Source organism: Orcinus orca, chromosome 8 (assembly GCF_937001465.1).
Source record: "Orcinus orca chromosome 8, mOrcOrc1.1, whole genome shotgun sequence".
NCBI classification, from domain to species: Eukaryota; Metazoa; Chordata; class Mammalia; order Artiodactyla; family Delphinidae; genus Orcinus; species Orcinus orca.
The window spans coordinates 105,205,546-105,233,149 of NC_064566.1; the positions used below are offsets into that span (position 1 = coordinate 105,205,546).

General features: G+C 56.5%; 1 protein-coding gene across 1 annotated transcript; it reads left to right on the top strand.

Moving 5' to 3' along the window:
* The first annotated feature begins 418 nt into the window (after positions 1–418).
* On the top strand, positions 419–26,355 carry ADAMTS15 (ADAM metallopeptidase with thrombospondin type 1 motif 15). Its single transcript, XM_004280494.3, has 8 exons — positions 419–1,720; positions 12,649–12,781; positions 13,524–13,691; positions 13,869–14,152; positions 19,080–19,257; positions 20,949–21,130; positions 21,231–21,406; positions 22,905–26,355. The coding sequence occupies exons 1-8, from the start codon at positions 764–766 to the stop codon at positions 23,677–23,679; spliced, it is 2,853 nt and encodes a 950-aa protein (XP_004280542.2). The 5' UTR covers positions 419–763; the 3' UTR covers positions 23,680–26,355.
* The last annotated feature ends 1,249 nt before the right edge of the window (positions 26,356–27,604 follow it).

Below are 27,604 nucleotides of genomic sequence, written 5' to 3' on the forward strand. Positions count from 1 at the left end.
TTGGTTCTGGGACTTTTAGGGGACACTAGGATGAGGAAACAGCAGGGATGCTGCAACGGTAGGGATGAGGGGGTCAGTGGCAGGTCTTCATGTCCAACTCCTGACCCCGACTGCCTTGAGGTAAAGGCTAAGACCCAGAGAGCGGCCGGATGGTGGGTCCGGACTGATGTGTCAGGCACTGGGACTTAGCGTGAGGGCAGGACACGAATCCAGACTCCGGCGCTGGTTTCTCTGGCCAGCCCACGCCTCCTGCCTCAGCTCAACGCCACTCCCTCCCCGCCAAGTGGCTCTCCGCTCGGGAGGCGGGACCGAGTTCTTCGGTGGCCCCAGGAGGCTGCAAGCTTTGGGAGGGAGGGGAGGGAGGGAGGGCGCTGACTGGGCAGTCCAAAGAGGAGGGGGCCTTTAATAGGCTCGCCCAGCGCCTGGTTTGCGGCGCTGCGAGCGGAGCGGCTGCGGTTCGGAGGAGCGGCCGACACCTCCCTCTAGTTCTCGGCTGCAAATCTTCGTCCTTGCACTTGACAGCGATTGTACTTAAGCTCCCAGGGCGCGCTTTGCTTGGAAAGGCACAGGTAGGAGGCGCGAACTGCCCGGTGCACGCTCGCTGCTCTGCGAGGAGTCTCCCTCCCCGGGGCTCTCCTTTCTGGGAGCTGCGGGCGGTCCCAGGCGTCGGTGGTTCCGGTGTACGGGCTGCGAGGAGACAGTGCCGGCGGCCGGGGAGCCGGCCGAGCCCTTCCCAGAGCGCTGCTGTGCGCTGCCCGGCGCCATGCTTCTGCTGGGCATCTTAACGCTGGCTCTCGCCGGGGCACCCGCTGGAGGCTCAGAGCCAGAGCGAGAGGTGGTGGTCCCCATCCGACTGGATCCGGACATCAACGGCCGCCACTACTACTGGCGGGGTCCCGAGGACTCCGGGGATCAGGGACTCATTTTTCAGATCACAGCATTTCAGGAGGACTTTTACCTACACCTGACGCCGGATGCTCAGTTCCTGGCGCCCGCCTTCGCCACTGAGCATCTGGGCGTCCCCCTCCAGGGACTCATCGGGAGCTCTCCGGACTTGCGACGTTGCTTCTACTCTGGGGACGTGAATGCCGAGCCAGACTCGTTCGCCGCCCTGAGCCTGTGCGGGGGGCTACGCGGAGCCTTTGGCTACCGAGGCGCCGAGTACGTCATTAGCCCGCTGCCCAACGCCAGGGCGCCGGCGGCGCAGCGCAACAGCCAGGGCGCACACCTCCTGCAGCGCCGGGGCACCCCCGGCGGGCCTCCCGCAGGTCCGAAGTCTCGCTGCGGGGTGGCCTCAGGCTGGAACCCCTCCATCCTGCAGGCCCTGGACCCTTACAAGCCTCAGCGGATCGGCTTAGGGGAGGGTCGCAGCCCGCGCAGGTCCGGGCGCGCCAAGCGCTTCGTGTCTATCCCGCGGTACGTGGAGACGCTGGTGGTGGCGGACGAGTCGATGGTCAAGTTCCACGGCGCGGACTTGGAGCATTATCTGCTGACGCTGCTGGCCACGGCGGCGCGACTCTACCGCCATCCCAGCATCCTCAACCCCATCAACATCGTCGTGGTCAAGGTGCTGCTTCTCGGAGACCGCGACACGGGGCCCAAGGTCACGGGCAACGCGGCCTTGACGCTGCGCAACTTCTGCGCGTGGCAGAAGAAGTTGAACAAAGTGAGTGACAAGCACCCTGAGTACTGGGACACCGCCATCCTCTTCACCCGGCAGGTGAGTTGATTTGTCACCTCTTTGGACCCAGATAGCCTCCATTTTTGGGGGGGGGAGGTCACTGCCCTTAACTCTCTAAATGCCCTCTGTGGCGCGCAGTCACCTCCATCCCCCACCCCCGAGTTGAAATCTCGTTGACCTCTTCCGACTGCCACTCGGGATCTTCCGGGGAGAGGCGGCTCCTAGGCTCGGTGGAGCCCCGGCTCTTGTGCATACGGATGCACGTGGGCGGTCAGAGGAACGCCTGCTCCTTCGGAAGGTGTAGGCCCGGCGCGGCCAATGAGCGCCTCCTGGATCCAGCGCCGAGGGGCCGGAACCCAGGAAGTTGCCGCCCCGGAGCCGCAGTTTGTCTCCAAGGCAGATAGGAGGCGCTCTGAGGATGGTGTTGGCGAGGTCCGCCCCTACTGTAAGGAGGCATCTAAGTCCTTTCGGACGTATCCTTACGAGGCTTCTTTTTTTCTGCTTGTGGAACTGGAAGTTGAGTGCCTGGTGCCTTTCTCGTGGGTAACACGCCGTTATCCTCTACCTGTCCTGGGCCTGGGAAAGCTGGATTGGGATAGAGGGGCTCGTTTGGGATTTTTCGTGGGTTGCAGTGAAAGGACGGAGACTCAGTCAAGTCCAGGCAGCATTTCCGTCTTCCTCGCTGCTTCTCTTCCATCTGTCTGTGCTGGGCCTGTCTCCTCTTGGAGGACCTTCTGGCCCATTCAGAGCAGGCAAACCGTTCGAGGCTTGGAGTGTCAAGTGGAGCTTCACTCAGAGCTGAGTTGAGAACGTCTCTTCCACTTTTCCCGTATCCCTGTTGGTGGAGTGTGACCCTGTGTCCTGATGTAGGCTCCGGGCAGAGCAGGCAGGGCTGCTCATGACCCAGACTCACGGACACTTCCTATGATGGTGCTTGACCGCAGGACTCCATCTCCTGGCCCTGGCGGTGCGGAAGTGGAGTGGGCTCGGGGCAGAGCATCTGGGGATCTCAGCTGCAGGGTTGGAAAGATACCGAGTCTTGGGATTAGAAAGACAGATCAAAAAAGCAGATCAGAAAAGCAGCTCTGCCTTTTGCTACGGATCTATTGAAAATTTAGATTCATAGATGTTGCGGTGACTGGGTGCTGTGTTTTCGAATTCTTGAAATTTCTCAGGTACAGGAGACTGGGAGGAAAGCGAGTATCCATGTGACCTGCTGCGCCCTCTGATGTGGGGGGCTGTGCTTTGAATCTGTGCCAGGCTCTTGTTTTGTTGACATCATAACCACAGGCTTCTGGGGGTGGCAAGGAATCCTCGGGTACCTATGGGGCCCTGACTCTCCACTGTATCCAGATGGACTGGCGCACACGGGGCTGGAACAGGAGCTGAAGACTTCCCCACTAACCCATTTGGCACAGCTGGTCCCTTCCTGGAGCTAAGCTTCCTCCTTTCCCAGCCTTCTCCTCCCACCACCTGGTTCCTCTAGGGAGGCCTTTGGCCCGAGTCCGTCTCCTTGCGCTCATTCTTCCAACTGAGGTCTGTGGAGCTGTCACTGCCCAGCCCCTACAAGCACTGCCTGAGTCACGGGGAAGCTGCAAAGGAGGCGGCTTCAACCTCTGCACACAGCCCAACTCGGCAGTCAGATGGCTGGGGAAAAAGCAAAGGCCAAGAACAGGATCTCTTAATGGGCAAAGCAGCTGTTGCCCCATCTGCTACCTGCGATGCCCCTGTGGAGGCCATTCACTGGTCTAAAGTAACAGACCTCCGTCTCTACTGCCTGGTGGTGAGGCTGACTTTTGGAACCAGCCGTAGGAAGAGCACTCCTGCTGGGAATAGGGGCCATGCCGTCAGAAGGATCCGCCTTTTGAAGAAGAAGCAATCAAACAGCGTGACAGCTTCTGTTTGTCAGTGGTGTGTGCTGGACCTCCCCTAGGGGGCTATGTTGACCATGCATAATGGGTACAAGATGTATGACCACTTGGGTCGGAATGTGCATGGGATGTGCATGGTGTGACTCTTAGAAGCTGTCTTTCCCTTAGGCGTGGAGAGGGCAAAGCCAGAGAGCGGGGAGGCTGTGTCGGCAGGCCCATCATGCAGGTATGCGCTTCATGCTTCAGAGCAAACGTCCCTCCTCCTCCTGGCCGGTACAGACTTCAGGGCCTGCTGCATTCCCAGAGTCTCAGGAATGGCTCATTCCTGAGCTCCCCGGGGAAGGTACAGTATGAGATGAGAACACCAGCGCGCAGCTGCTCTTTCTAGACGGAGGCCGACGTGGTCTCCAGGAACTTGGGGCCTCCTCTCTGCTGCAACGCGAGAGGGACTTTTGTCTTACTTTGTAAGGGTGGGGAGTAATCTTTTAAATCAGATGTGTGAGCGTCTCTGCTTAAACCCTATTTATTGGAATAGTGGTGTAATCCATGCTTTTTCAAACTAAACTTTGAAAAGAATATATATAATTTGTTTGGATAAGACGTTTTTTAGAAAGGTGCTTATTTTGTAAATTACCTTTTGTCTCTAAAGGACCTTGAACTGACGGACACCGTTTTTTTTTGTTGTTGTTGTTTTTAACATTTATTTATTTATTTGGCTGCACCGGGTCTTAGTTGCAGCATGTGGAATCTTCGTTGCTGTGTCCGGGATCTTTAGTTGTGGCATGTGGACTCTTAGTTGTGGCATGCAGGATCTAGTTCCCCGACCAGGGATCGAACCCGGGCCGCCTGCATTGGGAGTGTGGAGTCTTAACCACTGGACCTCCAGGGAAGTCCCTTTAGAGTCACCTATTTCTTGGTTGCCCCAGAGAAATTGGAAAAATGGCGATTGCCTCTTTCTGATTGCACTCCGGTTGTGTTTCTCACGGGGAGGAAGCAGTTAGGAAGGGGTCGGGCTTGGCCGGACAGTACTTCCTCCCGTGAGGAAGAGGTGAGAGCAGCTCCAGGGAGCTCCCGGTGCCGGGGTGCCCAGCAGAGAGCAGGAGGAGGTCAGGCCCGGCAGGCGTGGAGTTCCCCTCTGACGTCTCAGAGCTGTAGCGGTGGAAACAAGCCCGGGCCAGGCTGTGGGGAGCCTGCTGTCCCCTTGGCAGGTGGATGGAGGGCTGTGGGGTATTGAGATCAAAACACTGGGAAGATGAGACCCAGGGAGGATCCTTTACTGCCCACAAAGGAGAAACAATGGATCCTACAGCAAGGATTTTGACAATTTGAGGAGTTTCCTTAAAGATTCGGAATAAGTCCATTCCCGTAGGAAGAGTGCACGTTGGATTCTGCGAAGCGATCAGCCTCCAGCTCATAACAGCAGGGTGAGGTCACAGAGGACTGGAACCAGGATGTGTGGAGAATGAGAGCCAGCCATTCCATGTGCACATTTATTTCTGAGAGGAGGAGTTTCTGTGGCTTCTGCTGTGCTGGGCAGTGGTCCAGTGGGACCGCACTTCTCCAGGCCTTCTCTCTCTTTAGGTCTAGCGCCTCTGCTGTTTGGGCAACTTCGTGGTCCACTGGCTTCCATTCATTTATCCATACATTCTCGTAACACTTCCTGAGCATCTATTATTTCTGGTACTATCCTGGGCTGTGGAGCTACAGATACTCCTAAGATGTGGCCTCTGGCCTCCAGGAATTCACTGTGTGTCAGGGACCCCGACAAGGAAACAACCCATTACAATGCTGTGTAAGTGCCCTGGCGAAGGCTCAGACCCTGTCTTCTGGAAGCCCAGAGGGGGGTCATTCTCTTTAACACTGCAGTCTGGAAGCTGAGAACAAGGGACAGACAGATGCTGGACCAAAGGAAAGGCAAGAAGGAAGGAGGTGGTGGTGATGGGACAGGAAGCTTGTTCTCTATCTTGCAGGAGGCCCTTCCTCAGGCCACCTTCTGGTTTGCTATTTGTGACATTTCCTCCATGGGACTGGCTGTTTTTTAGGATTCATAGTTTGTGGGTTTTATTCCTTCCTTTACTGGTTTTTCCTGCTGCACTGAGTACCGTGGTTGCTGCTCCCTTGTCCCCTTCTCTCCCCGATTTCTTCCGCGTTGTCTTCTTCCTCTTGTGGGGTCATCGAGGCAGGCTCTCTGTCCTCGTTCTCTTCTCTTCCTCTCCTCACTCATGCTCTCACCGTTCCTCCTCTCACGTCCCAAGGCTGGCGCTCGTCTTCCCGTTCTGGCCTTGGGTTTTGTGGGGATGTATATGTATTCTACACTGTGCAGAAAGGACCCACATTGTGGACCCTCATTTGAAACAGAGGCCAGTTCTTTCCATGATCAACTAGTTGCAGCATGGCAGTGAAATTTAGTGTTCCGACAAAAGAAATGCTAATAATAAAATAATAATATGGATTTTACACACATCTCCCAACACAATAAAAAGAATCATAATTTTGTCAGGATCTTTTAATTTTTTTTTAAAAATATTTACGTATTTGGTGGCATTGGGTCTTAGTTGTGGCAGGCGGCATCCTTAGTTGCAGCTCGTGGGCTCCTTAGTTGTGGCATGTGAACTCTTAGTTGCAGCATACATGTGGGATCTAGTTCCCTGACCAGGGATCAAACCTGGGCCCCCTGCATTGGGAGCATGGAAGCTTAACCACTGTGCCACCAGGGAAGTCACCAGGATCTTTTAATTTTTTTTGATTTACCATGTTGTATTAGTTTCAGGTGTACAGCAAAGTGATTCATACATATATATATATATATGTATATATATATATATATATTCTTGTTCAGATTATTTTCCTTTATAGGTTATTACAAAATATTGAGTATCATTCCCTATGCTATATAGTAAGACCTTGTTGTTTATTTTATATATGTACATATGTGTTATAGTTTATATATATATATATATATATATATAAGACATATGTAAGTGTATATATGTTAGTTCCAAACTCCTCATTTATCCCTCCCCCAACCCCTTCCCCCTTTGGTAACTGTAAGTTTGTTTCCTATGTCTGTGAGTCTATTAGGGGTTTTTTAAATAAGTTCATTTGTATCATTCTGTTACATTCCACATGTAAGTGATATCATATGATATTTGTCTTTCTCTGTCTGGTTTACTTCACTTAGTATGATAATCTCTAGATCCATTCATGTTGCTGCAAATGGTATGATTTCATTCCTTTTTATGGCTGAATAATATACCATTGTATAAATATACCACATCTTCTTTATCCATTCATCTGTCGATGGACATTTAAGTTGCTTCCAGGTCTTGGCTATTGTAAATAGTGCTGCTATAACACTGGAGCGCCTGTGTCTTTTCGAATTAGAGTTTTTGTCTTTTGTGAGAAGCTTTTTTGAAGTCAGGTCTCGGAGGAAGATGTTAGCAGAGAGAGAGAGAGAGACAGCTGTAGATCTGTCATTTAGTAGTTTGTAAATCTTTATCACTAGTTGGAAACTCAACCCCACTCCTTCTGGGAGGGAGGAGGAGAGATGATTCTCCCTGGCCTGTAGGGTGATAGCTCTTCTGGCCCGTTTCTTACTTACAGCAAATAAGCAAGCTGGGAGTGATGGGGGAGGGTGGGGAGGAAGTTTGGAGGGAGGAATGTGCCCTGGAATCTTTTCTTTCTTTTTTTAAACTCTGGTTAGTCAGGAGGGCCAGCGAGGTCGGTCCCTCAGTAGGTCCTGCCCTTCAACGTCTCTGTAGGTGTTGGCCTCGCGTGGGGCCCTCGCGCTCACCTTGCTGTGACACCGTGCCCGGGTCGCAGGGCGCAATGGAAAGAACACAGGCGCGGAGTCGGGCAGAGCTGAGTTGGGATCCTGGCACTCGCACTTTCAGCAATGACAGTGAGCGAATCAGCAGTTTGAACTACTCTCCCCTCATCTGTAAAACAAGGAGAATGAAGACGACCAGGGTACTGGACCAGCAGGGCTGTTGAGGGGCCGAGCTGCCGAGGGTCCAGAATTGGTGCCCGGTTACGGCAGCCGGTACCATCGCTGCGTGAGTGCTGCTCAGTATGTCTGCGGCTGTCCGGTCATGACCGATGGGTCCCTGGCCAGAGCTGAGGTTTGAGACGGCCCTGCTTCAGAGCATTCTGCCCCATCCCCCTGCAGGTGTGCCCAACCCTTCCTATTTGTGTGGAAACTCTGGGCTCCACAGTTGCCATTACCACTGATCTTCCGGGCAGGACCTCTCTACACCTTTGTAGCCCCTCCGATGGGCCCATGCATGTCGCCATTGTTCAGTGTGTTCGCAGGAGGGAGGTGCTGATGCAGGGAAAGGACCACAGCGCTCTGAGTGCTCAGGTAGTTCCACCTCCCTTCCTGGGGACTGTTCATCCAGCTTTTGAGGCTGCAGGGCTGGGAGAGGGAGCCTCAGGTTCTTTGGCATTTCATCTTCGCTCTCTACCATCAGGCTTTGCCCAGGAGGAGCCGGCAGACAGTGCACGGCAGGGCTGGGGTCAGTGTGTCTGTGCAGGTGTGGGGATGGGACCTGGCGCAGACCCCGTTCCCAGAGCACTCATGGCCTTTAATCCTGCCTTCCCCTCTCCCCGGGCCTCTCCGGCCTCTGCCCACCTGTGACCCACCAGCGCTCTGGGGGCAGAGGGTCCGGAATGGATGACCTTGCCCTCTTGAGACCCCCCAGCCCCTTCATTCTTTGGGAGCACGTGCCCTGGAAGTAGCATGTAAGGGTGAGGAGGGCCCAGCTCTGCTGATGCACTGCCTGGGTTCAGCCCTCCCTCGGCCCCTCCCTCCTAGTCTAACCTGGGCTTGCCGTTTGACCCTGGGCTGGTTACGCATCTTCTCCGGGTCTCATCTGTAGGACACGGCCTGGTAATGGCATCTCCTTCATAAAGCTGCTGTGAGGATTCTGTAAGTGAGCAGGTAAATCGCTCAGAATATCATCTGTGCATGAAGGCCAGCTACTGTTGGACATGGCATGCATCCTTCCTTGAAGTGACGGCTTCTGGAGAAAGTTGTTTGGTCTTCCTGCGGTGAGGTTGCTCTGCTTCCTCGGTGATGTAATTCGTGTTTGGTTTCGTCCATCTCTTGCTGGGATACCACTTTGTATATCTTGAGGTGTTTATATCCCAGTGGAATCTGCTGATAGAAGCTGCCTGGGTGAGCTAACCTCTTCTTCCAGGTGTCCTGAGTCACACTGCCCAGGCACTGAACTGCTAGAATTTTTTTCTTCTAACAAAGCCATGCCCTCCCATCCTCGGAGATTACAAACAGAAGTGGATTCTGAGTTGGATGAAGAAATCCAGTGATGCCTGAGAGATTCAGCTGGGTGACAAGCTGTGGGGCAGTGTTAGTACAAGTGCAGGGTGGTTTCACCAGCGATTAGGATACCCTAACTCGTGTGGTGCTATCCAGACCAAAGGCCACTGCTGGCCTGGTGTCAAGAGGCATGGATGCGGACCCCATTCTTTACGTCATAGCGGCATGGCCTTGGGGGAGTGATCTGAGCTCACGGAGCCTCAGTTTCCTCACCTGCAGAATGAGAGGGCGGCTCTGAGGTTCTGGGAGTAGAATTCTTGGAAGCTGTGACGCGGCCGTGAACGTGAGCGCTGGCTCGCACACGTAGGAGTTCGGTGTGAGCAGGAAGTTGGCGCCGTCGGAACAGGTATCTTCTGCCGCATTAAAAAAATGAATGTGCTTGATTTTGTGGGTCTCCCTCTCTTCCTACCGCTGAAAACATGAGCATCTCAGCAGACGGTGGGGGAGGTGAGAGGAGGTGGAAGGAAGGCCGGAAGGAAGGCAGCTGCGAGGCGTTATCCTTATTTATTGATTTGTTTCCAAAATGTGGCTCTAGTCCTAAATTATTTTTATAAAAAGAGACCATTAGAAAAGAATAATCCAGGAGGATTAAGCTGTTGGCCAAGATGATTCTTGGGTCATTTGGAAAGGCAGTTGCAGCTACAAGAAATGGCAAATCACCAGAAATAACGAGGGGCTAGGCTGGGCGGTGCCTACGCCCTCCAGGTGGAAGGAACCAGAACCGTTTCAGTTTCTGGAGACAAGTGCCTGAGCTGAAGAGGTTAAGGCAGCGTGAGTGCATCTGAGTTCGTTCCAGAAGGGTGGAGACACACAGGGCCACGAGCGAGGCACCATGGGACCCTGCACAGCCACCTGTGGGAGTTCAAAGCGTGGAGGCCCAGGGAGGCCCCATCTGAGTCCTGACTCAGGGCGAAGGGCCAGGCAGAGGGCCGGGCGGCACCTCTGACCCCAAGCAGCTGGTCTTCCCACAGCGATGGGCTGGGTACCGCGGAACAGCTGCCGTCAGCTGCGTCCGACCCTCAGGAAGTTTGCCGGTTCTTGCCTTGCTCTTGTTTGATCCAGGGAAACTGGGATTTCTTGATGGAAAGAACAGGTTGCTCCTGGCCAGGAAGGGCCTGCAGCTGCATGTCTGCTTCAGAGAGAATCCACGCTCGCCGAGAGGAAGGCGGCTTTTGGCTTTAAGGACCTCCTGACCACAGAGGCAGGCGCGGCCGCCGGACTCTGGCCTGAGCTCTCACCCTGCTCTAGCCTTTTCCGCCGAGCAGGGCAGGGGATGGGCCTCTGAATCTCCATGTGAGTGGCTTCACGTTTCTGTGACTCAGTTTTATCAACTACACAGTGTGGTCAGCAGACCAGATCAGCATTAGGGTTCTTTCCATGCTACAAGCAGAGCGTTCTGGGTGCTCCTTTTATAACCCAGAGGCCGGGGGTGGGGGTGGGGGTGGGCTGAGCACCCTGGGATCGGGAAGGAGCAGAGGCTTCAGGTGCTGGGACCGTCTGGGTTTTAGTTGGGAGCCGGCCCTTCCCCAGAGGAGGAGAACGAGGGGACAGGAGTGACTTGCCCGAAGGGACACACCTGCGGCGTGGTGGGCCAGGACCAGACTCTGGGCTTCCTGGGGCCTGTTGCCGTGCCCTCTCGCACACAAGGCCAGTGCTGGGTGCACATGGTGGCCCGGGGACAGTGTGACACGCTCGTCCTGCAGGCTCTCCCTACGGGCTGTGACCGCCAGGCTAGGACTTTCAGGGGCGACCACGTCTGTGGGCTCCTGTGCTCTCGTGCCCATCTCCCTCTGGCCCTGCACGAGCCTTCCTGCCTCCCTCCGTCCTCCGCTCCCAGGCCGCTGCACCAGCCCAGCCTGCTCCTGGGCGGCCACGCTCCCTCAACCACCCGTCAGGTGAGCCTCTCCCACGCCAGCCCCCATGCGTCCCGACAGCAGGTGTTTTCTGGGTTTCAGGACTCTGGCGGAGGGAGAACTTTCTGGGGAGTGAGCCTTTGGAGAGGGAAGGGGACTTGGAAGAGACCGGAATTCGAGGTCCCCCCGGGGGCTCCCAGAAGGGACAGAAGAGCCGTGAGCAAGTGCGGGACAGCCTTTTACCCGCCAGTGACTCGGGTGCCCTCGGGTTCAGTCTGATCACCCTGGAAGCTCTCTGGCCAGAATCACTGTGAACTCATGAGGAGGTGTGACTGTCACCTGACCGTGAGAAGCCAAGTCTGACCGCTCAGGTGGTAAACTGCTGAGCGCTTGGGATTAAATTTTGCTGATTTTCTGTATTGTGACCACGTTTCCTCCTATGCTCCCTGGTCCCCCTTACATGCCCTGGCTGCCCACCTTTTCCCCACGTCAGCACACGTGCACACACACACACACACGCACACGCACACATACACCCCTAGGGAGATACACAGCTGAGGACAGCTCTCTGTGCCTGTTGTGTGAGCCCCTGGGCTCCCGGGGGAAACACCTGCAGTGTGTGGACTCAGGAGACGCTGAGTAAACAGCTGCGATGAAGCGGACAGAGGGTGACTGTCCAGTCCTGAGACCCTGACTGGGACTCGAGCTTCTCTAAGCTTCAGGGGAGTCTGAAGAGGTGTCTGTGGAGGGTGATTGTGCCGTCGTTACTCTAGCGGATGCTGGAGGATTAACTAGCGCTGTGTGTGTCAGGTGCAGGCCCAGTGTCAGCATTTCCTCAGTCGCCACCGTGATTAGCTGTGATGTGAGTTGCGGTCTCCACCGTTGACAAATGGGTGTAATAATACCTCTGCCTCCTCAGACTGTGGTGGGGATTACACGAGATGCTGCACGTCAACTTCGTGTAAACCGTCAAATGCCAACCACGTTAAAGGCAGGGATGTGGCGTAGAAAGTACCAGTGTCACTCTTCAAAGTGTCTTCTCAGGAGGAGCAGAATGTGTACAGGTGTCTCATCCTATTTCTCCGGGCTCTGAAGGCACCTGGATGCGTTGCTGGCCCATGATGCTCCTGAGTCCTGCGAGCTGTGCCCCCAGGAGACCCTTCCACGTACGTGAAGAGTATTCCATCCGGGCTGCCAGAGGCTCTGGCCCCGCTGCAGGCTGTTTCAGTACAGAAAGAGGGACCTTCCTGCTTAGGTCACGACTCATGTAATTATCTTCTTCGGAGCGGCCGTGGAGCCCGTGGTCCCCCAAGCCTCTGTGGCCAGTGGAGTTGGGTCTGCATCCGGGCTTGTCTCTGCCTCTCTCTGCCTACTCCCAGCCCGCGGAAGCCGGGCTTTGGGCAGGGCGGGCCCTTGGCCAGTGACCCGTTGGCTGAGAATCTGAGCTTAATTCATGGTGGTCCAAAGGCAGTCCCTCATCAAGGATGAGGCTCCCAGAGCCGACCCTGGCTGGGGTGGTGCCAAGCTTCCACCCCCTTCTGCCCAGTTAGCCACAACCGGAACCTCACCCGGCTGGGGAGTCGCCATTTTCGGGGCTGGAAGGCTGTGTCTATAGAAAGCGACGGTCCTTTCAGTGTAATCCTGTACCTCCTAATTTCCTCCCAGGGCCTCCCTGGGTAGGATTTGGGTCGCATCTTCTCAGCAAGCCACCGAGCTTCCCTCCTGAGGCTTTTTCCCTGCGTGCGTTCCATGAATGACAGCCCTGCAGCCCCCCTGGGCAAAGGGCCTGGCTGGGAAGTGCCGGGCCTGCTGGGACCCGGAGCGGGGGGAGTGCCCCTCCTTCCCATCTGGTCCTTCTGTGGCGTCTCTAACTTCCGGCCGGCTTCTGCTTCTCCCCTACCTGGGCAGGACCTGTGCGGGGCCACCACCTGTGACACGCTGGGCATGGCTGACGTGGGCACCATGTGCGACCCCAAGAGAAGCTGTTCTGTGATCGAGGACGACGGGCTTCCCTCGGCCTTCACCACAGCCCACGAGCTGGGTGAGGCTGGGGGCTCCTGGGGGCGGGAGGAGAGTGCCCTTCTGGGTCTGCACTGGGTTTTCTGGGCAGGGGTGGGCGTCTATCTTTGCTCCCTGGGGCTCCTTCCTTAGGGTCAGAGTCGCCCTTGGTGATGGTTCACTTTCCCGATCGCCCCAGCCCAGGTGGCCAGTGGCACTGTGTCGGTCAGCAGTCAGAGTATCTCATCAACTAGGGGCCAAGGGGAGAGGACGTTCCCTACCCTGCTGTCCTCACTGAGCCCACAGCCGATGGGCAGGGCAGGGCAGGACCTGTGAGATCATGCTCTCTCTCTCTCTGTATTTTTAATATAACAGCAATAAAACCCCAACATGATTTTTTAAAAAAAATATTTATTTATTTATTTGGTTGCACTGGGCCTTCGTTGTGGCAGATGGCTTCCTTAGTCGCGGCTCGTGGGCTCCTTAGTTGTAGCACGCAGGCTCCGTAGGTGCGGCATGCACGTGGGATCTTAGTTCCCTGACCAGGGATTGAACCTGCACCCCCTGCATTGGGACCGTGGAGTCTTATCCACTGCGCCACCAGGGAAGTCAGTCCCCAGGAACATGATCTTGAGGACACTTGCGAAGCAATCTACCGTTAGGCAGAAATGACCCGCTCGAAAGCCATAGACTCAGGTCCTCTAGCTCCCGCCCCCCACCCGCCCCTCAGGCTGCTCCACGCTCGCCCACGTGCCGCCCTCTGAGGCCTCTCGCCTCCCCCGCAGGCCATGTGTTCAACATGCCCCACGACAACGTGAAGGTGTGCGAGGAGGTGTTCGGGAAGCTCCGGGGCAACCACATGATGTCCCCGACGCTCATCCAGATCGACCGCGCCAACCCTTGGTCGGCCTGCAGCGCCGCCATCGTCACTGACTTCCTGGACAGCGGGCACGGTGAGTGGGGCCCCGGGGAGGCGGGCTCGGCCCTGCCCTGTCTGTGCCGCGTGACCCGCGGCGTCTGACGGGGCCCATTCCGTTCCCCTGGCTTCATGCCCGCTCCCTTCGAGACCCTGTGCTGGCCACGGCCACCTTTCTGGCTCGCCCCTGATGAGCGCCCTCGGCCCCCCGCAGGCGACTGTCTTCTGGACGAGCCCAGCAAGCCCGTGTCCCTGCCTGAGGACCTGCCGGGTGCCAGCTACCCCCTGAGCCAGCAGTGCGAGCTGGCCTTCGGCGTGGGCTCCAAGCCCTGCCCCTACATGCAGCGCTGCAGCAAGCTGTGGTGCACCGGCAAGGCCAAGGGCCAGACGCTGTGCCAGACCCGCCACTTCCCCTGGGCCGACGGCACCAGCTGCGGGGACGGCAGCGTCTGCCTCAAGGGGGCCTGTGTGGAGAGACGCAGCCTCGGCAAGCACAGGGTGAGTGGGCTGGGGGGCGGGGGGTGGACTCCGGGGACCTGCCCTGGGGACCAGCCCTGGCACACACTGCTGTGTGGCCGTAACTATCTCACTGCTGCTCTGTGCCTCGATTGCCCTGGCTGTGGTCCTGGCCCCTTCTAGACTCCGAAACCGGAGACAAAAATGAGGCCGGTCAGAGAAACTGGTGAGGCCGTAGGCAGGTGGGGTGCTTTCCCAGGGGCAGCGGGCCCGGCCCTGAGCTGCACCCTGGGAGGAGCTCTGGAGCCCAACACCTGGAGCTCGGACTGGCTCACTGCCCGCTCCTTCCTTTCTGCCCTCAGCGGGTGTTTCATGGCCAGGGAGCCGTGGGCTCAAGATGAGCCAGGCTCAGAACCCTATTTGTTACATCCCGAACCAAGCTTCAGTTTCTGTTGTGATCGGTTGTTTTTGAAGTTGAAACATAAATGACCAAAAGTTATTTTTTCCCGATAAACAGGAATAGCAACCAAACCGGAACAAATTCAGAATCCAGATACTCTCTGAATATAATAAAAACTTTATTTTCTCCAGATCTTGGGTTGGGATAGCAAAGGGATTTGCGCTTTTCCACCAAAAGGAATAAGAAAGAGGCCCATCTTCTCCCTTGATCCCGGCGGGAATTGTCCAGCCCGCTCCTGCCCCTGCCTTGGCCACGGGAGGGCTTGCCTTGGGGTTTCATGTACTCAGAGGCCATGGATCAATGATAAAAAAGCATTCACCAAGCACTTTATCCATTGCCCGGAGATGGGCATGGTACAGAATGATGTAGAATCTTCTGTGTTCTGGGAATATACGTTTAATTAAAGCTTCATTCATTCATTAGGCAACAACCCGCTCTATTCAGGGATCTGGGTAAAGTACTGTGGTGGTCAGAAAAACGAATGAAACATGGGCCATGTCAGAGAGGGCTCACAGCCTAGTGGGGAAGCTAGAAATGTAACTGTAATCCAAGACGCAGAGGGGTGTGTGCTGTGTGTTGAGACAGAGTGCGAGAACGTGTCGTGGAGAGCAGGGATGAGAGATTAATGATGATCAGAAGGGCCTGAAAAAGCCTTGGCGAGGAGGTGGGATTTGAAGAGAGCCTCTAGGGATGAGTAGGGTCTCAACAGGCAGAGCTGGAGCAGAGTCTGGGTGGTGGGCTGAGCTGGAGGCTAGCGTGGATGGGCACTCCATTGGGGGCATCTTTGGGAGGGTGGTTCGCTACTAGCATGTAGTTGCCTTGACCACCAGCCTGATGCATTGAGGCCGGAAGGTCCTGAGGACAGGCCGGTCACTGCCAGTTCCTTCTCTTGGGACGATGAGTCAGAGGATAAAGAGGTTGGTTAGGGGGATACTGGATACAGGAAATGTGATGGGGGAAGCTCTCTGGACCTCTCAATCCATCAGGAGCCAAACCCACTCTATCCTCAACCTTCTTTCTGAGCGAACTGTCCCTCCTCCACCCTGGCCCTTTAGGGAGGACACTGCCTTCATTAGCTAAAGTCAAAGCACAAAACTTGTCCTATGAGTCACCCCAGAGATCTCATTTCAGGGGTCCCACTCTGTCCACTGAAGCCCGATTTTCCCAGCTCACTCCCTCCAGTTTGGGGACTCTGGCAATTCTTCAATCCCATTTGACCTACAGTCCCTTGACCTGACATCTTTCCATCGTCCCTCAGGCTTCTCAGGCCCTCACCAGCCTCTTACTGAGCTGAGACACAGTGGTCCATCGTTGGAACCACTCCTTCACGTACACTCCTCTGCCCCCATCCCCATTCCTCGTACTCACTGGGCTAAGCCACCACCCTGGTGGCATCCGACTCCCTCACCTTCTCAGTGGTGCCAGTGTAGGTGAACATGGCCGGAGAAGCACACGCAGTCCTGCTCGCTGGCCTCCGCTTGAATCAATGACCTGGACACTGCGGTGGGCCTGCCCAGGGGTCACATCACGTTTTATCTCCTGAGTTCTCAGTCTCCCAACCTCTTCAAGGAAAGCACCCTGTCAATCTCCTCTCTTTCCTGCAGCATCAGATTGTCCCCTGTGTTGAGTCAGATCGTTCCTATCAGGATGCATGCTTGCTGTAGTTTCTTCCACCTCAAACTAAACTTCTCACGATCCTTCCTGTTCTCATGTATCACAGTCTCTCTCCTTGACTCCCTTTTTTTTTTGCCGTATGCGGGCCTCTCACTGTTGTGGCCTCTCCCGTTGCGGAGCACAGGCTGCGGACGCGCAGGCTCAGCGGCCGTGGCTCACGGGCCCAGCCGCTCCGCAGCATGTGGGATCTTCCCGGACCGGGGCACGAACCCGCGTCCCCCGCATCGGCAGGCGGACTCTCAACCACTGCGCCACCAGGGAAGCCCCTACCTGACTCCCTTTTACAGCAAAGTTCCTTGAAAGAGTTGTATGAACCGGCTCTCGCCAACGCCTGTCTTGCCACTTTTCTCTGGAGCGCATTCCAAACAGGCTTTCAGTCCTCCTGTTTCTCTGAAATAACTCTTCTTAAGGTCACCAATGACCTACACGTTGCTGCTCGGTGATTCCTGCCTGACCTGCGAGCAGCATTTGACCCGGCCATGGCTCTCTGCCCTGAGGACATAGACTCACCCGCCTTGGTTTCCCTCCTCCCCCCCAGCTGCCCCTTCCTCACACTCCTGTTTCCCAGCGTTGGGGTGGGTGCTGCAGAGCTCGGTCCTCGCCCCTGTCAAGATCCACGCCACCTTCCCAGGTGGAGCGTCTAGATCGCTGGCTGTAGACGCCCTTTACGTTTACATGTCGAACACTCCCAAGTTTGCTGCCCAGACCTCTCTCCTGGACACTGCCTGTCTCCCTGGATCTCCATCGCCCCATCTGGATAACTGATGACCGTCCTAAATACGACATCTGTAAGATGCAGGCCCTCGTCACCACCCCGAACCTGCTCTGGCGTCTCCCATGCGCTCAGGCCAACGCCTCTTTGCCCCAGACGCACGTCCAGCAATCCCTGTGGACTGTCTTCAGAATCGACGCAGAGCCTAACCATTTCTCACCACCTCCTCTGCTGTCACCCCCTCCACGCCGCCGCCCCCGGCCCCGTGGATTATCCCCCCTGCCTCCTAACCGGTCCCCCTGCTTCTGACCTTACTCCTTACAGACAGTTCCCTCCAGAGCAGACAGAGCGATCCTTTGAAATGCAAGCCAGGTCCTCTCGCTCAGACCCAGCGAGAGCCCCGTCTCTGTCTTCAGCTCTTCCTGCTGCCTCCTTGGGGTCTTTGCGCTGGATCGCTCTTTCCCTAGTATCGACATGCTTCACTCCCATACTTCCTTCGGGCTTCTGTACAAATGTCACCTCAGCGGTGAGGCCTCCATGCCCCCCTGTAACACAGGGCAGCCCCCTCTCCAGGGCCCTCCCCATCTCCCGCTCCGAACACCTGCTTTAACCCCATCTGACACCATGTGCGCAGGCTTATTTTCATGGTCTGTCTTCCCTGCTGGGATGCAGTCGCTTCAAAGGCAGGGGTTTGCTGCACATGGTGCCAGGCTTGTGGTAGGAATTCAACAGATGTTTGGCAAATGAGTGACTGAATGGCACATGGCAGGAGTGTTTCCTGTAGGAATGGGTAGGAAGAAGTGATGCCAGGTAAAAAAAAAAGCATAGCCTCGTCTCAGAAGCCAAAGGAGCAAAGTTAAATATTGAAGGTTGGGGACCACGGGCCTGGGCACGGACTCTTTCATTCTTTAGGGGGGGTCACTGCTGACCTTTGAGAGGGGACACTGCTGACCTTCGAAAGAGCAGTTCCCGTGGTGCAATGGGGACAGAGCCCGTACTGCAAGGCACGGAGGAGGGAGCAGGTAGAAAGAGCAGGTGTGGCTGATTCTCTGAGGAAGGGAAGGCATGAATGAGATGGGCTATGGTTTGAGGAGAAAGCAGGGTTAAGGGAAAGTGTCCTTCCTCAGGACGAAACTCTGAGTATCTACCTAAGTTAAGGTATCTGTCTTACCTGCAGCCAGTTCCTGAGGGGCTCCGTGCAGGTTCGCGGCTTTGGGTGACCTGTGACAGCCTCTCCACCAGCCTCGTACACCTGGGCCCTGTTGCCCAACTCGTGTGTATTCAGGGCTGAGAACTGGCTTTACTGTCATCCTAAGAAAAACATAATGAAGACTGTAAATTTTCTCTCCCTTCTCCACCCTCTTGAAATTAAAACAACACTGCATAATTCACCCCAAAGCCAAACAGTTTCAGGATTGCTCAATAGCCTCCTGTCTTTATCTCCTCTTAGCACAAACATTACATCTGCTTGTAGTGAAACTTTCTCAAATTTAACCCCGGATTGAGGTGAAGACCAGTCTGGTTTGGTGAAAAGTCTGAATTATGGAAACCTTACAAATAAAAATATTCAGATATCTATGGCGACACGGTTTACTGGCCATCCTTTAGACTCAGAGACTTTTGTAAGGTCACTAACGACACAGAAAGAGAAACCCTGAGCTCCCTCGCGGTGGTAAGCACGGAGCTAGGACATTTCACACACGCTGCATCATTTAAATCTTCCGTCTGACCTCATACCCGAGGTCGATGTGCTGGCCCCATTTTTGCACACGAAGCACCTGAAACTTAAGGAAGTTCCTCTGCCTGCTCAAGGCCACCCATGTGGCGAGGGCAGAGGCCCGGGTGGAACTTGCCTGCCTGACTCCACAGCCAGGAGCCCTGTCCTGCGCGCGGCCTCCTGTGTAACTGGGGGCAGTGGGCATTCGCTAATCAATGGGCTGAAGTGTCGTGTGCGTCCCAGGCACAGGATCATTTGCTGCTCATTTTCTCCCTCGTGGCACAAAGTGGGTTTCGTTCCGGTGGGATGGCACGGTGGAGGCTGTCCCCGAGGGGCTCCTGTGCGGGCTCAGCGTGTGGGTGCCGTGCCCCGACCCCGCAGGGACGTAACAGACCCTTCCTCACAGGTGGACGGCTCCTGGTCCAAGTGGGAGCCCTACGGGCCCTGCTCTCGCACCTGCGGCGGGGGCGTGCAGCTGGCGCGGAGGCAGTGCAGCAGCCCCGCCCCCGCCAACGGGGGCAAGTACTGCGAGGGAGTGAGGGTGAAATACCGCTCCTGCAGCCTGGAGTCCTGCCCCAGCTCAGGTGAGCGGGGGCGGCCGCGGCCGGGCTGGGGAGGTGGGCGGGAGGCCACAGAGCTCCTGCAGTCGAGATTCTTACTCCCAGGGCACAGTCCGGACGTGCAGCTGTGCAGAAACCTGGGGATCATTTCTTGGCCCAGCCACTTTGCCAGGGCTGTCTTCCTCTGATGCTGAGGCTGGGAGTCTAGATGGCCCAAGGGGACAGGATACTAGAACCCTCTTAGTTAAGAACAGACAAGCCCATCTTCATAAGCAGAAGTTTTTTTTTTTTTAATAGGTTAGCTTTTAATTTGTTTTCTGAGAATAATCCTTTGCAATAACAATAGCAGAATGGAAATAATATGGTTTAGAAAAAAAGGAACTGTTACATATCCCTTGTTTGACTTTCCTACAGACCACGATCAGCTGTCTGTAATTTGCTGGGATAAAAGTAAATTACATCTTTTCCACATTCTCAGTTTCTTGCTATTTTTAATGAGATTGGGATAGGTACAGCCCAGTTTCAAACTCAGACACCATTCTTACTTGTATACAAGCAGGAATTCTTTCTTTCCTTCTTTCCTTCCTTCCTTCCTCCCTTCCTCCCTCCCTCCCTTCTTCTTTTTTTCTTTCTGGCTGCGTTGGGTCTTCATTGCTGCGTGCGGGCTTTCTCTAGTTGCATCGAGTGGGGGCTGCTCTTTCTTCCACTGTGCGGGCTTCTCACTGCAGTGGCTTCTCTTGTTGCAGACTCTAGGCGCACGGGCTTCAGTAGTTGTGGCACACGGGCTCAGTAGTCGTGGCTCGCGGGCTCTAGAGCGCAGGCTCAGTAGTTGTGGCGCACGGGCTTAGTTGCTCCGCGGCATGTGGGATCTTCCTGGACCAGGGCTCGAACCTGTTTCCCCTGCATCAGCAGGAGGACTCTCAACCACTGCGCCACCAGGGAAGCCCCCCAAGCAGGAATTCTTTATCCAAGCCTCAAGAACTTGGGTGGGAGGAAAATGACATCTCTATATTTACTAACCTTTTAATCTAAAATTTAGTATTTCCTTCAGTTAGAAATTTAGTAGTTTTTACTAACCTTTCCACCCCAAATTTAGTATTTCTCTTAATTAGGCAACAGACTACAATGCTAGTCACAGTACCTGTGGCTCTGCCACTAGAGATCATGGGTATTTTCACGTGTTGCATATTTTCAGTTGTTGCAGATTCCTTAAAATGGCGTTTGAGCTCATCACTAGCTCACAGTTACAGCGGGTTTTAGACTCACTGTTGGATCTTGTTATTTAATGGGTTAACAAGGAAGCACATAAATCACAAATATGTTTCAAAATATATCGATAGTTGCATATAAATACAATTGGTGTTCTTTGTAATCTATGTATTTTATGCATTTAAGAACGTTCTGAACGCAGTTTCAATAGACTGCTGGGGGGTTCTGTTTAGGACTCCTGTTCGAGGGAACTTAAGGCCAGACCACTGGGGGAGGCGGCACACTGCCCGCGGGATGCGTTGCCATCTGTCTCCTGCATCCTTTGGTCCCCGCCTGCCGTGGTCCTCTGGGGTGGGGTGGTTTCAGTGATGAGGACGCCCCGGCTGAGGGTGAGGAGGAACCGTTTAGAGCCAGGGGAGGCGAAGCACCCCCGGGGGGCGTCTCTCCTTTGCCCTCTCCCCACCTGGCCCTCCCTTTAGCTTCCTGCATGTGTTCCCCCTCCCCAGCCTCTGGCAAGAGTTTCCGGGAGGAGCAGTGCGAGGCCTTCAACGGCTACAATCGCAGCACGAACCGGCTCAGCCTGGCCGTGGCCTGGGTGCCCAAGTACTCGGGCGTCTCCCCACGGGACAAGTGCAAACTCATCTGCCGAGCCAACGGCACCGGTTACTTCTACGTGCTGGCACCGAAGGTGGGTGAGCCTGGGCAGGAGGCCAGGGCAGGGGTGGCGTCTTGGGGAGCATCAGGCTGAGCTGCCCCCCTCCTCTTCTCCCCCTCCTGGGCCACTGCAGGTGGTGGACGGCACACTGTGTACCCCTGACTCCACCTCGGTCTGCGTCCAAGGCAAGTGCATCAAGGCTGGCTGCGACGGGAACCTGGGCTCCAAGAAGAAGTTCGACAAGTGTGGGGTGTGCGGGGGAGACAATAAGAGCTGTAAGAAGGTGTCTGGACTCTTCACCAAGCCCATGTGAGTTCTGAGCCCTGGGGGGTGGGGGGAGGGAAGGAGGGCAATTCCCGTGGAATGGCCCCCAGGCGTCGGAAGCTCGGGTGAGATGGAGTAAGTGTCAAATCCCGGCCGGTACCCTTGCCTCAGACGCCACTCGGGCTCGGCTACAAGTATGATGTTCATTCATTCATTCATCTGACAAAGACGAAGGCTTGACGAGGAGCCACTTAGCTGGAGACGATATTCAGGCATTTGGCAGAGTTGTTAGGGTCTGTCTAGAACTCTAGAGTGAGACTGACCTGTGTTCGAGTCCCAGTTCCCCATGTTCTGGATGAAGCTGGGCAGGTGACGCAATCTCAAGAATTCTAGATTTCCCCACGTGTAAAGTGAGCACGATGCTAGGATATTTCATGTCCCGCTACTGTGAGGATTAGGGAGTTGATTCAAGTGACATGCTTAGCATAGTACCTGCTGCGTAATAGATGCTCACTAAATGGTCATGGTGATGATAACAAAACACACCTGGGGACAGATGTGACAGCCCCCCCCCCCCTTTTCTGAGCCCGAGGCTCTGGCCTTGGGGACAGGATTAAGCTGAGAATGGCACTAAACTGCAGGGAGACAGAGGAGCGAACGGCTGGGACTGAGGGAGCCCCCTCGTGGGAGATGGGTGCCCAGATCAGCCGAAGAAATGTCTCTGCTGAGCCTGGGCTCCTGCCTTTCCGAGGTCCCTTTATTTTCACGGGGATGTGCTCCTTGCAAAGTCCGGACCCAAGCTCTGGAAGAAGCAGGGGCAAGCAGAGTCCCTGCTGTCTCAGTCGAGGGGTGTGCTTGGCTCTGAGGACTTGGGGGTCCAGGTGCTGGTGGCAGTAAGGCCTCGACGGCTGTCCAGGAGCCTCGCCCGCCCCCAGGACACAGTGCCCCCTGCCAAGCCCTGGGTGCAGCCTCTCGGGCACTCGGGTGCTGCAGGCAGATGGTGTTGCAGGCTGTCCCTCAGGGACCCGCAGGGGAGACCGGGCTGGGAATTAAAGGTAGATCCCCGGACTCTCTTCACGGGCTAAATGGCAGGTGTCCCTTTCATAGACTAGTGGAGTGGGAAGGAGCTGAGACATCTTCTAACCTGCTCATTGCGTAGATGAGGCCCCTGGAGCCCAGAGAGGCTGATTTGCTTGAAACCACCAGGGAGCTGGCGCCCGAGCCAGGGCTTGGCGTAGGTCCCTGACCCCAGGGTGTGCACCTCCCTGCATCAGCCCCAGCCCCGGCCCCTCCCGTCCTCCTCCCCCTTCCTCTCCGCTCCCTCTGGAGGCGGTAGGCGCAGCCAGCACATCCACGGGCCGGCCGATGTGCCCACAGCCTCCCCACCTCTCGGTTTGTGTGACCCATGGGCTGGGCCAGGCCCAGTACTCTGCCACCTGTGTGACCTGCCCGGGGTTTGGGAAGGGGAACCCGTCCCGGCGTCGGAGGGCAGCGAGGCCCTGCGGCAGGCATCGGTCTAACGCTTACTCTTCTGCCGCCGCAGGCACGGCTACAATTTCGTGGTCGCCATCCCGGCGGGCGCCTCCAGCATCGACATCCGCCAGCGCGGCTACAAAGGGCTGATCGGAGACGACAACTACCTGGCCCTGAAGAACAGCCAAGGCAAGTACCTGCTCAACGGGCACTTCGTGGTGTCAGCCGTGGAGCGGGACCTGGTGGTGAAGGGCAGCCTGCTGCGCTACAGCGGCACGGGGACCGCAGTGGAGAGCCTGCAGGCCTCGCGGCCCATCCTGGAGCCCCTGACCGTGGAGGTGCTCTCCGTGGGGAAGATGACGCCGCCCCGGGTCCGCTACTCCTTCTACCTGCCCAAGGAGCCCCGGGAGGACCGGGCCTCGCCGCCCACGGACCCCCGGGCCCCCTCCGTGCTCCACAACAGTGTCCTCAGCCTCTCCAATCAGGTGGAGCAGCCAGACGCCCGGGCCCCTGCACGCTGGGTGGCGGGCAGCTGGGGGCCATGCTCGGCCAGCTGCGGGGGCGGCCTGCAGCGGCGGCCCGTGGACTGTCGCGGGCCCCCCGGGCAGCGCGGGGCATCCGCCTGCGACGCCGCCCACCGGCCGGCGGACACGCGCGCCTGTGGGGATCCCTGCCCGGCCTGGGAGCTGGGCGCCTGGTCCCCCTGCTCCAAGAGCTGCGGCCGGGGCTTCAAGAGGCGTCCGCTCAAGTGCGTGGGCCACGGAGGGCGGCTGCTGGCCCGGGACCGGTGCAACCTGCGCCGGAAGCCCCAGGAGCTGGACTTCTGTGTCCTGAGGCCGTGCTGAGCGGAGCGCTCCGCCGCTTAACTCTGCAGCCCCTCGCGCTGCTGTCTCCGGGGCGGCCACGGGCAGAGGGCACTGGCCGGGGCCCAAGCCGCGAGGCCACCCACATCCAGGGACAAGGACCTGGGCCGGGAAGCTAAGTCACTAAGGCACAGTCTACCTCACGCCCGGCTCCTCCGGGGCCAGCCTCGGGGTGAGGCTGCGAGGTGCTTGGAGCTGGGCAGGAGGCACCGGGCCCAGTCTCCCAGGGACCTGGAGGATGGGCGCCTCCCAGCGGAACTTCAGGGACCTTGGCCCCCGTCAGGGAGGCCGCAGGCTGCTGGAAGAGCCAAGGCCCGGCAGCCTGGCGACTTCAGGGGGCCCCAGGGCTCTGAGCCGTCTCTGAACGAGGCAGGATTTTGTGGTGCTTTCAGCCGCTTTCTTTTCTGACTGATGTGGACCGAACAGTGAAAACTGGCTGGGGGTGGGCAGAGCTGAGGGGCAGGGGGCAGGTATAGCTGGAGCCTGGGCCGCTCCATTTGGGGTGAGGTGTGTGGGGGACAGTCCCAAGTTCCTCATCTTCCTTCCACTCTCGGCCATCCCTCAAAGGGCCACCTCCTCTCCCTGTGTCGTAGTCTTCAGACTAGTGGGAGGGCTTCTGCATAGGTGTCCTCTGGGTCTTTGCAGGTGGAGGTAGGCGGTCAGTAAGGAGACTGTTGTCTTCTTCAAGAGGAATCCGACCATCAAAAAAAAAAAAGATGCTGGGGTGATGGATTCTGTGCCCGAAGCAGGGAGTTTGAGGAGAGACCTAGAGGGTTCTGCTGTCACTGGGGCTGGGTCTGAGCTTTGCAGGAATGTCTCCCTAGGATGGGGAGGAGGGAGCCCCAGTTCTGATGGCTTCTTCCTCCAGGGAGCCAGATATAAGTCAGGCTGTTACCTTAACCCAGCATTGCCACAGTCCTGATCCCACTAGGGGGACGTGGGACATGCCCAGAAGGGCCAGGTGCTGAACAAACAAGTAGGCACCGTCCAGACAGCTACATGCGGTCTTGCCTGGGGTCTGTCAACGTTGCATCACAGGCTGTAGTTTCTGCAGTTGGATAACGGGGTTCACTGTTTGCTACCTCAGGCTCTGCTCTCTGGGAACCCACCCTTGTCCCTCCCCGGGGCAATGGGGACCCTGGTGCTTCCAGCAGCCCCGCTGTCCTCCCCTGTAGATGGAGCTGCCCAGACACAGAGATGAGCTTGGGCCCAGACACAGAGATGAGATGCATGCTTCGTGCTCCCCTCAGCCCGCCACCCCCCGGGCCTCCAAATGCGATGACAGGGTCTCTCTTCAGGTGCCATGGGGACAGGTTTCAGGAGACACCAGGAATCACTTAGCTGACCCAGGGGCCCTTGGCAGCCACAAGTAGGAACTGCCGGAGACTCGTCTATCTCAGAGACACGGTAGCAGAGTGGAAACCGGATGTTTCCTACAGCTCCAAGGGGGACGATGTTTTGGAGTTAGGGATTCTTTGGCCAAGCAGGGTATTTCTTGAGGGTGCAGCTGCCCCAGCACGAAGACGGGAGGTTCTGCTTCAGAGAGTAGGTAGTGAGTCCTGGACCTCGGTGAGGTGACAGCAAGCACTGCCTTCCCTGGGAAAGGCAGTCAGCCCTTTGATTTGCCTTCCCCTGATAGAATCCACAAACCAGCCGACCAGCCAGGTGAGCCTGGGATGGTGTTCTAATCCCAGTCTGACCCTGGCTGAGCCCTGAACACGTTCCCACAGGGGGCGAAGGGCAGGAGGATGTCGGAGGCTGGGCTGCAGCCACCCTTGAAGAAAGGAGCGAGGAGGAACCCCCCTCCCTGCCCGAGCGAACACTGGGGCTGCAGGGCAGAGGTGGACCCCCGCTAGCTGACGACAGCACCGCACCCTGTGCTTGGTGCAGCCCCCCTCGTGGAGGAGAGGGTGGCGCGGGGGCGTGCGGAAGGGGCGGGGACCGGGTGGGTGGGAAGGGAGGTGCCGTCCCTGGGGGCGCCTGGCCCCCAGGGGAGCGGCTTGACGGATCATTTCCAGGAGGGACAACTAACCTTGCTCCTGACGTAAGCTGGGTCTCAGCGCTCTTTTTTGTCGTGATGTTTTCCTTTTACCTTTTTTTTTTCCTTTCTAAAAGAAGTACGAGCAAGACAACTTGGGAGGTGTGTCTTGTCTGGGACCATTTCACTAATCCAACCATACTCTCCAAGGCTGAGCAGAGACGAGCCTCAAGGCGCAGGTTTCTGGTGATGGAGACAAAGTTAAGGTGGTCTCTCATGTCTGTGGAAGAAGAGGAACATTCTGGGGCTGCAGCAACCTCTTCCGAGGGGTGTGGACCAGTGAGGGTCTGGGCTCAGGAGCCCCTGCCTCCTCTGCCCATTGTGTGCACTGATTGCAGGATCTCAACCTCGTGGGCCTCGCCATGCTGGAGCGGGGGCAGGCGAGTCGAGGACGGGAGGAGGGACCCGAGTGCCCCCAGCCTGGGCACTGGCTCCCGAAGGCACTAGACACTGTCGTTTACCGAGACCCCCTTGTGTTTGGTTCTTTTGCATTCCGTGTGTGTACTGCAGAAGGATGGAAGGACCTGGGTACTGGCTGGGCTCTGTATACTGTGTATACGTGGGAGCTGGCCGCTGCGGGGACAACGGCCTGCTCCCAATAAAGTTGTATTTAAGACCCGTGTCCTGCCTCTGTGACTTCATCTCAACCACACACACCTTCCCCAGATCTACTGAGCACCCACCATCAGCCAGCCTGTGGGTCCCCGTGTCGCGCAGCGCCCAGGCTGGCAAAGACACAGATGGTGACAGGTGTGGTGAGTGTGAAGAGGGGTCGGACTGGGGCCAAGAAGGAGCACTTGGGTCTGGGGGTGTGGGGAGAGGGGCCGGGGGGCACACCCTGCCGAGTGGCGGAGGGGATCCAGCGGAGCGGGTGTGCAGGTGGCCTGAGGGGCGGCCTCTGGGGCTGGACCGAGGTCAGGGGCCCAGCATGCTCCCGGGCACCTGCCTTAGGAGGGATCCCGAGTTTTCAGAGGGAAGTTTCATTCTGTTTGGAGAATATTCCCTTCTTCCTTGTTTTGTTTTGGTCGGACCATGTTAGCAGACGTATGGGCACGGCAGGGGCATGACACATTTTAAAGAACATCCAACTAAGAGTCCAGAAACTTGCCTTGGTCTCAGATCTGAGATTGTCTCTGGAATCCCATTTCCTAATCTGCAAAGTGAGGAAGGTAGATTTCCCGTTCCCTTAGGGCGTTTCCAACATTCACAGTCTGGGTTTCCAGGGACAGTTACGGTTTACACTTCGGTGGATGATTATTTGGTTTCAATTTGGGATTCAGAGATGAGTGACGGGTCTAAAGCGGGGGCTGGGACAAAGCTTTGGCACTGGATAGAAAGTCGTCGTGGAAGGAGTGGGGAGCCAGAAGGGGTTGCATGACTCTCCGAGCTAGTTGGAGGCCTGGACGGGATGTGGAGGGGCTGAGGGTTGCTGTCTAAGCTGGCAGTCAGCAATGGTAAGATCTCTGTAAAATTACCCAAAACCTTGTCCCGTTTCTGGGGTTGTTATTTTTGGTATCCCTTCTGTTTTCCATCGTGGCAATAGCCAGCAAAAGCTTTGTGAGGGAAAGTTCCCATGGCTTGGTTTGGGGGTAAAGGAAAAACCGTTTCTCTGCCTACAACACTATTGACACCAAATGCATGTGGTTTTTTTTTTTTTTTTTTTTTCTTCCTCTCGCCAACCAATTTTCCAACTCTCCGGGCACCAACTGGGTGTCGTATAGTTTAATTAGTTTCTGGAATTAGCATCAGTCTTCACAGGTTAAGAGCTCAGTCCCACAAGAGTGCCTGCACTTCAGACACATCACAAGTAATGCGTCCCCAGGATCCGCACACTTCTGACCTACTTGGCTACAAAGTTGAGGGTTCCCA